The sequence below is a fragment of the Gordionus sp. m RMFG-2023 genome, chromosome 3, assembly GCF_954871325.1.
Source record: "Gordionus sp. m RMFG-2023 chromosome 3, tfGorSpeb1-WG-v2, whole genome shotgun sequence".
NCBI classification, from domain to species: Eukaryota; Metazoa; Nematomorpha; class Gordioida; order Chordodea; family Parachordodidae; genus Gordionus; species Gordionus sp. m RMFG-2023.
Window position 1 is genome coordinate 10846090 of NC_088777.1, and position 13350 is coordinate 10859439.

The 13350-nt window shown below is 31.5% G+C and overlaps 1 protein-coding gene across 2 annotated transcripts; it reads left to right on the plus strand.

Annotated features, from left to right (window-relative positions):
* The first annotated feature begins 434 nt into the window (after nucleotides 1-434).
* LOC135925991 (uncharacterized) lies at nucleotides 435-12671 on the plus strand. Of its 2 annotated transcripts, XM_065461619.1 has the most exons (7): nucleotides 435-503; nucleotides 548-720; nucleotides 759-844; nucleotides 9349-9452; nucleotides 10204-10272; nucleotides 10770-10937; nucleotides 11223-12671. In XM_065461619.1, exons 1-7 carry the CDS (start codon nucleotides 484-486, stop codon nucleotides 12406-12408), a joined length of 1806 nt encoding a protein of 601 aa, XP_065317691.1. In that variant the 5' UTR covers nucleotides 435-483; the 3' UTR covers nucleotides 12409-12671. The 2 variants fall into 2 exon arrangements, with proteins under 2 accessions (XP_065317691.1, XP_065317692.1); XM_065461620.1 differs by lacking the exon at nucleotides 435-503 and having other exon boundaries at nucleotides 701-720; nucleotides 766-844; nucleotides 11223-12666.
* The last annotated feature ends 679 nt before the right edge of the window (nucleotides 12672-13350 follow it).

The window sequence follows — 13350 nt, forward strand, 5'->3', positions numbered from 1 at the left end:
TTATATAATACTTGGATGTTTATAGTGTAATAGTTTATTAAAGATTTTAAGGCTTATAGATTAAATAAAACATTTAAAATATTTAAATATTATTATTTTGATTATTATAATGTAAAACAAAGGTCATATAAAATTAATAATTATAAAAATCGAACGAATATCAAAGAGATATGTCATTGGCGAAGTATTAATTATCAGATCAATGATGAACCTCCACAAATATTTTTCCAATAATCGCAGCGTAAAAATAAATTTATTAACATGTAAAACATATGAATATGAAATGAGATAAGTTATCATTTATATGATAAAAAAAAGTTTATATTTTACCTCTCCTTTTTCATTTATTTTCTGATCGGCCTCAAAAATCGACATTTTTCAAAATTTTAAAAAGTGATTTTGTTCTTAGACCAATCACAGATATGGACGCAACTTTTACGATCTAGTGTGATACGATCAAAGGCACGAAACTCATTCCTTCTCATGGATTTACAAAAAGCAAAGTTGAGTTGTATTTTTTATTTTTAATTGTTTATATCATTATTAGTTGCCAAATTTGTAATATTAGAACTTACAAATACAAATGTCCTCAATGCGAAATTTGTACTTGCTCTCTAGATTGTGTCAAAAAACATAAAAAGGAATATGATTGTGAAGGGAATAATTATAGAACTAAATATATTCCAATGAGCAAGTTTGATAACCTTACACTCCTTTCAGGTACGAAATTTAATATAGGTATCTTTATTATTTTTAAGATTATAGATTTCTAGAGGGAATAAATCGTGACTTGGAATCAAGTAACAGAAATCATTGGCTACATCCATTTGATTTGCCCAAAAGAGTATAATATATTTTTAATATTAAGTTTTATCATTTATACATTATAATGCTTTGTGACCAATATAATTTTTGAGATTATTTGGATATTATTATTTGTTGAAGTGTCAATATAAGTAAGGGACCTTATAGTTTTTCTTACAAAAAATTATAAATAGAAAATTTTTATTACATTAAAAAAATATACATTTGGGAAGCAAATTAAGAGTATCTCTTTTTTTATAATAAGTAAAATAAATAATCAAATAATTTTGGTGACTATTATAATATATGAATTGTATCATAGAATAATATATAACATTTATTACTTTCCATATTTCCATTTCAAAATCATTTATATTTCAGAAAAATTTAACTACTAAATGAAAAGTAAAATAGATTTTAAATTATTCACTAATTATAATTTATATATTTAGTCAAATAACACAATTTTAATTTGTCCTTATATATTATCCTATACTATATTAGGTAAATAAAATAGTTATTAAGGAGACAAATTTAGAATTTTATTTTTTGTCAAAAATTACATAATCTTAAAAAAGAAAGAAATAGTTACTATGGCGTAGCTAGGATTGATCCATGGGGGGAGGGGGTTAAAATTATTGAAGATAATTTGCAGGAAGTGTGGTACAGCATTTGATGTTGCCTTGAGATGTTCACCAGTAATATTACATGGGCCAGGAGCTTTATGATTTCTAAGTTTTCTGAGTGTAGTGGAGATCAGTAGTGAAAATTGGGAGGTAGATTGGGGAGTAGCTTGCTGTTCAGATAGAATACTTGTTGGTTTCCTAGATTCGAAGATCTTCATGTAATGATCTGTCCAAAGTGCGAACTGATTGTCCTGGTCAATTTTAACTATTAGTTTCCAATCGAATGGAAGGAAGATTTTTGAATATTTTACGTGATAAAGCGCATTCGCCCTCTCAACGTTGTAGGAACAACAGAGCTACGCTAGGTTTTTCTTATTTCCATCTAATTGGATTTATTAAGGTAATCGGGGAAGAAAATATGAGAAACCCTTTACACATTTGTGGGCAAGCTGCACGTACTTGTATGCACAATAGTCCAAGGATTATCGTTTAAACGTCTATGGGCTGATTGAGAAGGGACAGGGCCAAATAAGACAGCCCACACCCATACCTACTGTCCTAATTTTATCTAACTATGATTGGATAGGGGAAGGCTGGTTTAAGTTAATGTTTAAAGATTTGCATTTAATAAAAAAATATGTTATTCAAATAAAAGAAAACTTGTACTCTTGAGGTGGCTGAGGGAGAGGAAGGGTATAGTTGTGGGTAAGGGTGAAGTAACGGATAGGGGATATCATCTCAGGTACCCAGATTTTACCTTAAGAAGCTTTTTGATAGATTTTTTATTTTTGTTTAGTCTGATGAACTGTTTCCAGTTTAAGTTCAGGTCAGCAGCGTCTTTCAAGGTGGAGCCATAATGTTTTGTATCTGCTGTATGATTTAACTTTACAGGTAAAAAGCCAAGTTAAAGCATCATAAACCAAATTGCAGTTGGGGTGTCTCAGAATGTGCTCTAAGAAATTAATTCGTTTTTTCTTTAGTATGATATGGAAAGGAATATGTTTTGATTGTTTCCATAACCTTTTGTTCGATATTAGTCTGGGGTAGAAAATGCCCTTAATTATCCTTAAACACTTGTTAAACGTTTGACATTTCCTATTATCAGCTTTGCTTATTTCCCATGTTTCACAGCCATATAATAGAATGGGAATTACAGTGGAATTAAAGATACGTAGTCGTGTGAAGGCAGGTATCTCCCTTGTCTTCCATAACTTGAAGTACTTGTAAAAAGCTACTCTAGCTTTTTGTATTCTTATCCTGAGTTCTTCTTCACAGCCCCCTCTATTATCTAGGGTAATTCCTAGATATTTTATTTGGGTAACCACTTTAATCACCTCCGACCCAACATCGATACTTTCTATGGGAGGCGTGTGTCTTGCTAACATAATCATGGATTTCTTGAAATTTATTTCTAGCCCGACTTTCGAGCTCACCAATTTCAACAAATGAAAAAGATTGGAGGTTTCCTCTAAATCCTTGGTGATGATTACCACATCATCGGCGTAGGATATAATCCTGTTCTCTAGATTGTACTTATTCGGATATAAATTTAGTTCCAGCAGGTTCGCAGCGTCTAAAGTATCCTTTAAAATCTTATTCATAACTATATTGAAGAGGATTGGCGAGAGAACACAGCCTTGTTTCACTCCTTTTTTTATTCTAAATGGTGGAGAGATTTTATTGTTTATTCTACATGAGGTAAGCAAATTTTTATAATGGTGCTGTAATATCTTGATTATGTTAATGTCAACCCCAACATCTGATAAAATCTTCCAAAGCGCATCATGATTAACATTATCAAACGCCTGTTTAAAATCGATAAAAGTGAAAAAGAAAGGTAGTTTATATCTATCACATTTTTGAACGATGATTTTCAGAGCAAGAAAAGGCTCCATAATGTTTTTGCCTGGGCGATAGGCGCAGATATACTTGGCGAAGAGGTTTTGTGAGGTTTGTAAAATGCGAACCTTGAGGAGGATCATAAATATTTTAGAAGCAGTAGAGGTGAGTGCTATTGACCTGTAATCTCCAAATTTAGTGGGATTTGGAATTTTAGGGAAGTTGCAAAGGGTGGATAGATTCCAGTCCTTCGGTGTCACCCCTGTGGACCAAATTTTATTGAAGATGATTTGCAGGAAACGTGGTACTGCCTCTGATGTTGCTTTAAGATGCTCCCCAGTAATATTGTCTGGGCCAGGAGCTTTGTGATTTCTAAGTTTTTTAAGTGCAGAAGAAATTTCGGTTAATGAGAACTGAGAGGTAAATTGAGGCGTTGAGAACTGAGAGGTATATTGGGGTGTTGAGAACTGAGAGGTATATTGAGGTGTAGCTTGGAAATCAGATAGTACGCTTATCGGTTTCCTGGATTCGAAGATCCTCATGTAGTGGTCCGTCCAGAGCGCCAATTGATCATCCTGGTCGATTATAATTTTGTTATTTTCCAATCGAATGGAAGGGAGTTTTTTAAAAATTTTGTTTGCAAAAATATTTGAGTTTACTGTAGGCATCAAAAAGCCTGTTTCCTCTCATATCTGCATCAATCTCGTGTGCTTTCCTGACCGTAAAAATTCTTCTATCACTTCTAAGCAATCTCTGTATAGCTTTCCACAGTTCTTTATCAAAGTGGCCTTTTAAACGGAGCTCCTCAATTTTTATCATAGTAGTGGTGGATATCCATTCATTCCTTCCGAGAGAGTTGTTTCTTGCTAATACCTTGCTTGCCTCATGAATGTCACATTTAAAGATCATCCAGCACTTTTCCACTGTTTTGGCCTGGGATATGCTTTCAAAAATTGTAGCCTTCTCACATAGTCTACGGTCAAAAAGTTCTCTAATCTCTGGTATTTGTAATTGATTAATATTTTGCCTTCGTAGTGTAGCAGGCTGGTTAAGGAAGTTATTTGATCTGGTTGAGGTACCTTATAAATTCTTCACCAAAATTTTTGCTTTGATCATTTTATGATCGGATAAGTTAACACTCGTCATGGCTAATACATCTTTGAACCAGCCGTGGACATTTGAGATAAAGAAGTCTATCTGCGAAAAGTAATTTCCCCTTTTAAAGGTGAGTGTATTTATCTCCCTATGAGAGAAGAAAGTATTTTCAATTTTAAGATTATTACTGCTACATAAATCAAGCAATTTCCGACTATCATCCCCATTTGGCTGTGCGAGAGCTGCATTTCCAATAATGTTGTTCCTTTTATAGATCTCCTCCAAACCAATCCTGGTATTTAGATCACCTAACAAGATTATGTTATATCTTCTGGGTAAGGTATTGATTATGTTTTCCAGATCGTCAAGGAAGAGTAACCTGTCTCTCTTATTTGGAGGTGCATAGATGTTAACCAGTATTGTTTGCCTATAGTTTGTGTTGATGTATAGTAGCCCACATCTCTCTGAGATAGGTGTAAACTTATTTATATGATTGTGAATTTTCTTGTTTACCAGAAACCCAACGCCTGACCAGATGTTTGAAGTGGTTCCAGAGCAGTATAGAATATAGTGGTTAAATGTTGCCGTAACGTTACCTGTGGCATGGGTTTCCTGTAGAGCAATTATGTCGATTTTTTCATCTGTCATTAGTCTAAGTAAAATGGCGAGTTTATTCCATAAGCCATTGATATTTAGGGAAGAAATAAGTAGTGATCGCTTGAGTTTATGCATGAGCTTTGCTGTTTCGATCCGACTATGTTGGGTAGGCAGCGAAATGGGGGAAATAAAATTTTAGCAGGAATTTTTTAAAATATAAAAGATAATTACAGAAAGCCTCTTGACGTTAAAATTATTATACTTAGGGAGGGAGGAAAATCTAAAAGAAAGGAAACCAAAATAGAATAGAAATAAACTTCAGAAGGGGATTTGTAAGGATAACTACAAAAGAGAAATTTAGAAAGGTATCACTTTAGAATTAGGAAAAGATTTACCGTCATATCGGTATTTTAGTTTGAAACCGAGAGATTGAAAGCTGACTTGAAAGGAAAAAAAATTTTTGAAACTATAGTTAACGTTGTAATTTATATTTAGGTGGTAAGAACATTCGAGCTAACAACTATTTAAAATTAAAAGTTTAAAGAGTGCATTTAAAAGTTTAAAGAGTGCATTGACCATATGATTTCAATTTTTATTTTTTGAAACTAAAAGCCCCTTAATTTAATTTTTTTTTCAAAATAACATTTAGAAATTAGCTATACCATAACCATTTTTCAAATTCAAATGCTATGTTCTTTTATTATATATTTACGATTATCAGCGGATCGACTTTCAATATTTTCAATATACCTGAAGTACATAATCAACTAGTTGGTTTCAGAAATAAATAGTATAAAAATCGTATCTTCTATAGCTCAGTCTCAATTGAAGATAACTGGAAAAGTGTATTTTTCTTGTAAGAAACTAATAATAAAATTATCCCACTATCCGAAGTGGGTCTTATATTTTAACATTGTTTATAAATCTTCCATACTTTAAAACACATTCCAAACTTTAAGTGCATTAATAATTTTTTGATTAACTAATGAAAATGATTATCGTATTGTCTAGTGCTATGCCCTAAATCTTCTATGTACTCATAATGTGGAGACTCTTAAGAGGTACTATATGAAACAGGAACCCCCCCCCCCCCATTTATATTTCTTAATTTTTAATAAATTTAAATGTTATCTTTATCATTTATTCAAAAATGTATATAATTACGTAATAAAAATATTAAAATAATATATATAAAAATCTAGGGACAGGTCGCTGAAGAAGGGAGAGATAGTATCTAAAATTGTGTTCTAAAATATTGTATAAAAAATGAAAGGAGGGTCCTTAATTTGCCCTGATATGGTACAATAAAATATATGATATAATGATATCATTATTAGTTTGTTGATAGAATGTCATTAGCGTCTAAAGTATTTTAAAATCTTATTCATAACTATGTTGAATAGGATTGGCGAGAGAACACAGCCTTGTTTCACTCCTTTTTTTATCCTAAACGGTGGAGAGATTTTATTGTTTATTCTGCATGAGGTAGGCAAATTGTTATAATGGTGCCGTAATATCTTTATTATGTTTGTGTCGACCCCTACTTCTGATAAAATTTTCCAAAGCGCATCATGATTAACATTATCAAACGCCTGTTTAAAATCGATAAAAGTGAAAAAGAAAGGTAGTTTATATCTATCACATTTTTGAATGATGATTTTAAGAGCAAGAAAAGGCTCCATAATATTTTTGCCTGGGCGATAGGCGCAGATATACTTGGCGAAGAGGTTTTGCGATGTTTGTAAAATGCGAACCTTGAGGAGGATCATAAATATTTTAGAAGCAGTAGAGGTGATTGCTATTGCCCTGTAATCTCCAAATTTAGTGGGATTTGAAATTTTAGGGAAGTTGCAAAGGGTGGATAGATTCCAGTCCTTCGGTGTCACCCCTGTGGACCAAATTTTATTAAAGATGATTTGCAGGAAACGTGGTACTGCCTCTGATGTTGCTTTAAGATGCTCACCAGTAATATTGTTTGGACCAGGAGCTTTGTGATTCCTAAGTTTTTTAAGTCAAGAAGAAATTTCGGTTAGTGAGAACTGAGAGGTATATTGAGATTTGCAAAAATATTTAATTTTACTGTAAGCGTCAAAAAGCCTGTTTCCTCTCATATCTGCATCAATCTCGTATGCTTTGTGAAGATTCTTCTGTCACTTCTTAGTAATCTCTATATAGATTTCCAAAGTTTCCTCTCAAAGTGATCTCTTGAACGGAGCTCCTCAATTTTTATCATAGTTGTAATGGATATCCATTCATTCCTCCCGAGAGGGTTGTTTCTTCCTAAAACCTTGCTTGCTTCGTGAATGTCATTTTTAAAGATCATCCAGCAATCATTACATGAAGATCTTCGAATCTAGGAAACCAACAAGTATACTATCTACTCCCCAATCTACCTCCCAATTTTCACTAACTAAAATCTCCACTGCACTCAGAAAACTTAGAAATCATAAAGCTCCTGGCCCAGACAATATTACTGGTGAACATCTCAAAGCAACATAAATGCTGTACCACGCTTCCTGCAAATTATCTTCAATAAAATTTGGTCTACAGGGATGACACCGAAAGACTGGAATCTATCCACCCTTTGCAACTTCCCTAAAATCTCACTAAATTTGGCGATTATAGGGCAATAGCACTCACTTCTACTGCATCTAAGATCTTTATGGCCCTCCTCAAGATTCGCATACTACAAACATCGCAAAACCTTTTCGCTAAGTATATTTGTGCTTATCGCCCAGGCAAAAATATTATGGAGCCTTTTCTTGCTCTTAAAATCATCATCCAAAAATGTGACAGGTATAAACTACCGTTCTTCTTCACATTTATTGATTTTAAACAGGCGTTTGATAATGTTAATCATGATGCACTTTGGAAGATATTATCAGAAGTTGGGGTTGACCCGAATATAATCAAGATATTACGATACCATTATAACAATCTGTACATCATGCAGAATAAATAATAAAATCTCTCCGCCGTTTAGGAATAGAAAAGGAGTGAAACAAGGCTGTGTTCTCTCGCCTATCCTCTTTAACATAGTTATGAATAAAATTTTAAAAGATACATTAGGCGCTGCTAACCTGCTGGAACTCAACTCATCTCCGAATAATGTGTACCATCTAGAGAACAAGATTATATCCTACGCCGATGTTGTGGCAATCATTACCAAGGACCTAGATGAAATCTTGAATCTTATTCATTTGTTGAAATTAGTGAGCTCGAAATTCGGGCTAAAATAAATTCTGTTTTGATATCTGTATTTAATTGCATATCATAAATAACCTGTAATCTTTTGTGAATTTACTATATTATTTATCTATTTAGTATTTTATTAAGACAACAGCTCAAGTTGTAATTTATATCAAATATACTTGAAGTTCTAACAAAAATATCAAAATTTGTATGTCCGGGTTGGCATATTAAAATGTTACCTTAAATCTACGATTTACTAGGCGGCTCCATTTTTTGTGTATGGATTGTCCAGTCCGAGCATGTTTATTTTTTTTATGAACATATTGCATGGCCCATAGTAAATTTTTTTTAAAATTTGACCTTAGACTGAATTTTCGGACAGGCCATGCTTGGTAGATATCTAGTTTTAATTAAGATCTTTCACAAGCAGTTGATGTGTCCCTTGCTAATCATACCATCTGTCAAATTGATTTGCTATCAATAGTAGGGCAAATGATTAAATTTGGTTAAAAATCATTTCCGAACAAATCAGTGAGCCGAACCGTAAAGAAAGTCGGTATAGGTTCAGATAAAAATAACAGTTTATAGTTCAAATTGTTCATAAAAAATTATGATATTAGTCCGGTTTGAACTATTTAACATACAAGCTTATTAGAATTATGTAAAGAGTAGCACAATTTTTAAAATTTTATCATTATTCTCTAAAAAAGGAAATTGAGCTATATACAATTAAAATATTTTCAAGATTTTCTTCTGTCAAATTATTTCCAAATTTTAAGGTTAAAAATACTTACCACACTCACAGTTAATGCTAAATCGCCTAACTGTGAATTCAGGGTAGCTGACACCATCAAATAGCAATATACAATATAGAGGTTCAGGTTCGGGTGGACAATTTTTTGGCGATTCGGTTTAGATTCCTTAAATAATCGCGCTTCAGGTTCGGTTTGAATCCTGGATCGAATAATAAAACGAGATATTCGAATTATTTGTCGAATAATCTAATTACAAATAATTAACCGGATATTAAATTATTCGTTTATTATTCTATGACGATATTTATTTTGCATTAATAGGTATTAGGTAATCATCTTTTAAAAAAAATTAACTCTTAAGTAAATAGAAATAAATATTTGCACTTGCGCAATATGGCCAATAAAAAACTGCTAACTTAATCCTTTTTTATTTAAAAAAGGTAACCATAATGAAACGATTTGCCAGATCACAGAGGATTTTTTTAAGGATAATGTCTTATGGCATGTCACGCCATGCTGAAAATACTACAATATTCGATATGAAGTTTATATTATAATATTTATTTACCTTTTTTTGCCTTATAAAATGGAATGCGATTTTATTAAAATTTGCTTATACTTAATCAATTATGAGATATATATTTAAGCATGCCACCATTTTATATTTTTTATATTCTCAATAAAGTTTTTCCGTTTCCTGAGATTTTTAATATTCGGGTTGCAGAAATCTTAATAATAATTTACAAACGCACGGCCTTGGTTTTAACCTTTTTACATTTGGATTGTCCCTTCCATGACCCGAGAAACGCGGAGGGTTATATTGATATATTCGACAATATATAAATCTCGCGAATATACCCCCCCCCCTCCCTTTTTTTAAAGATCGTAAGCACGACAGAATCAAATTTCCGGCCCGAATTTTTTAAAATTTATTTTTAGGCTCGAATCTATCCAATAATTTTTAATTTAGAAAAAATTATATGAATTTAATTCGCATTATTTCTATAAAAAATATTCACTAATTGCTTTAACCCAATCCCAGAGGAACATCAATAATATTTTTTTATTTTAAACTAAGTGAAAACATTATCTTATATTTCTTAAATTACGACCCTATTAAAAAAAAAATTCAGGCATGACTCCACCCCGGTCCCAATAATTATTTTTAATGTCGACGCAGGACTCTCAAATTAGCCTCAGCGATTGAACTTATTTTTGTACCTTAAATTTAAAGACATTTCTTTTTATTATAGTTTCAGTTAAATTAAATATTTTTATTTGCTTCTCATCAAAAGAACCAAGAAATTCTTATGGCACGTCAAGTGGGTATTTCCCTCTATAAATTATTGTCATCACGAAAAAAGGTTTGATATATATATATATATACTACATAATTATTGCTTAAAAAAAAGATAAATATCTCTTAAACTTTATTTATAAAATATAATGAGTAAGCTGTTTTTTTAAAAAAAAGTCTGAATGGCATCCCTTTTTTAGAATAATAAAATAAAGATATTATTTTTTCTTGTAAGAATACTCTAGAGGTACCGTAAAACGAACTCAAAAAGAGTCTCCCAACAATTTTCAAATATAATGATATTAAGAATTGAAAATAGTTAGACCACAGCATAGTGAATAAATTATAGCATTTTGTTCGATTTTTGTTACAAAAAAGATTTCTTTTTTATATAATGGATAGCTTTTTTTTAGACGTAGAAGTTCATCTGTTATATTCATACGTAATATTTTGAAAATTTAAAAATAAGGATTAAGAAAGAAGATTACCAAGGAAAGTAGAAAAAAAATAATGTAGAAGATTTACACTTGGGTATAAAAAATTATATAAATATTTTTTTTAAAGAGTACCGGAACAAACATTGCTAAAAGATTTGCTGGATAAATTTTTATCAGAATGTTTGGATAATACTTCCATTAGCAGAGGAACAAAAGACAATAACATAACCAAATCGCACAACGATTATTACGTTTACATGAAGAACGAATGTAGACAGAGTCATCAACTCAAAAGGTTTAGAAGTAAATTTTTTATAAAATTATTAATAGAGAAAAAAAGGTTTGAAAAAAAAATTGAATAAAATAATTGGAAGAAAAGATAGTACAAAAGCCAAAATGAATTTTTTTTAAAAGATTAAAATAATTACTTTTTTTTAAAACTTGAGATGTTTTTTATAGAATAATTAATTTAAATATATAATATGTATAGGATTGGTGAGGGTAGGGGTATATATCAAAGAAGGAGGCCTCTTAATAATTACGTTTGTCATAATTAAAAATTAAAATTTGTATATTTTAGATGGCATTTCATCGACTTGGCAAAAAGTTTAAAGTTCAACCTATTCAAAAAAGTCATATTAGAATATCCCGTTCTTCATATTGTATCCAAAAGTGACGTATTTTTTTTGAATTCCGTTTACGATCCAACCGGGGAAAGGTACAAAGAAGAATCTATGGTACTTCTCGATACAGACACTGTATTAATGAACCCACAAATGGAAGAAGAGCCTATGGTGCTTCGCTATACCGACACAGCATTAACAAATCCACAGCTAGAAGAACATTTGTTACTTCTTGATACCGATATTTTATTAACGAATTCACAAACAAAGGAACGTTTGGCACTTCCCGATACTGACCATGGATTGACGAACCCAAAAGTGGAAGAAGAACCTATGGTGCTTGGTTATGCCGATATTGCATTAACTAAGGCAAAGTTAGAAAAACATGTGGCACTTCTCGATACTGACATTTTATTAATGACTTCGCAAACAAAGGAACTTGTGACACTTCCCGATACCGACCATAGATTAACGAACCCAAAAGTGGAAGAAGAGCCTATGGTACTTGGTTATGCCGATACAATGAAGACTAAGTTAGAAGAACATGTGGCACTTCTCGATACTGACATTGTATTAATGAATTCACAAACAAAGGAATTTGTGGCACTTCCCGATACCGACAATGTATTAACGAACCCAAAAGTGGAAAAAGAGCCTATGATACTTGGTTATGACGATACTCCATTAATGAAGGCAAAGTTAGATGAACATGTGGCTCTTCCTGATACCGACAATATATTATCGAACCCAAAAGTGGAAGAAGAGCCTATGGTACTTGGTTATGCCGATACTGCATTAATGAAGGCAAAGTTAGAAGAACATGTGGCACTTCTCGATAATGACATTGTATTAATGAATTTACAAACAAAAGAACCTGTGGCAATTCTCGATGCTGATGCTATATTAACGAACACGCAAGTGGAAAAAGTACCACGCTACACTGACACTATATTAATGAACCCACAAGTGGAAGAAGAGCCTTTGGTACTTCGCAATGCTGATACTGCAATAACGAAGTCGCAGCTAGAAGAACATATTACACTTCTCGATACCGACACTGTATTAACGTACCCAAATGACGATGAAGAATCTATGATACCCTCGCTATATAGACACTTTGCTAACGAAGCCACTAATATATGAATATTTGGTACTTTTAGATTCCGACACTCCTGTAACAATACCATAAATAGAAGAACGTATAGACCTTATCGATGCCAACATTATATTAAACTCACAAAGGGAAGGAAATATTAGCTAATGAATTTAATCATACAGACGGAATGAAATATTAGCTAAACTCTATAATTATATATATTATTTTATAAGAGATAATAAATAGTATCGTATTGATTTATTGTACAATTTCAAATTTTTTTAAAACATGCATGGTATTGGCATATATAATAATAAAAGAATGTAAAAGGATAATAAGCTATCAATTATATTTATTAATATTTCTTTCATTCTGTCCCTTCCTACTTTTCCAGGATGACTTCATAAGTTATTAATTATTAGTAGAGCCACGCCAATTTACAATTTTTTACCGATCTAATCCGATATTCATATAAAAAACTGATCTGATAACCGATACTGATTTGATGTTTTGATTAGAAATACTTAGAAATTTCTATTTCTCATTGCCAGGGTTGGGCAGTATCGCGGATATTTGTATCGTTTAAAATTTTGGAAAGTATCTTGTATCCAGTATCTAAGATACATATTATTTAAAAGTATTTGTATCTTAACCAACTTTGTATTCAAAAAGATACAGATACTTCAAAAAAAATTTATATTGGATAATTTAAATAGTATTAAAATTTAAAATGATATTGTTTTAAGATTTAAATGAAAAATTTAATCAAAATTTAGATATTTTAAGATAATTTTTGATATATGACGTTGGCCGTCATATAGCAATTTGCTAACAATTAGAACTACCATATTTGAATCGTTTTATATCTGTCTATTTTAATATAGAAGAAGAAAGTAGAATAATATGTTTATCTTCGTATTCAGATGATTCTTCAACCGAAAATTATAACAATAAATTTAAATCATACTTAATGGCAAATTTTTTGAAGT

Bases quoted from the DNA above. Each gene is read 5' to 3' on its own strand.
- LOC135925991 (XM_065461619.1), top strand. From the start codon at position 484: ATGGATTTACAAAAAGCAAA. The intron at 845-9,348 runs GTATAATATATT...TATTTAAAAAAG, and splicing joins CATTTGATTTGCCCAAAAGA to GTAACCATAATGAAACGATT. The intron at 9,453-10,203 runs GTTTATATTATA...TCTCATCAAAAG, and splicing joins ACTACAATATTCGATATGAA to AACCAAGAAATTCTTATGGC.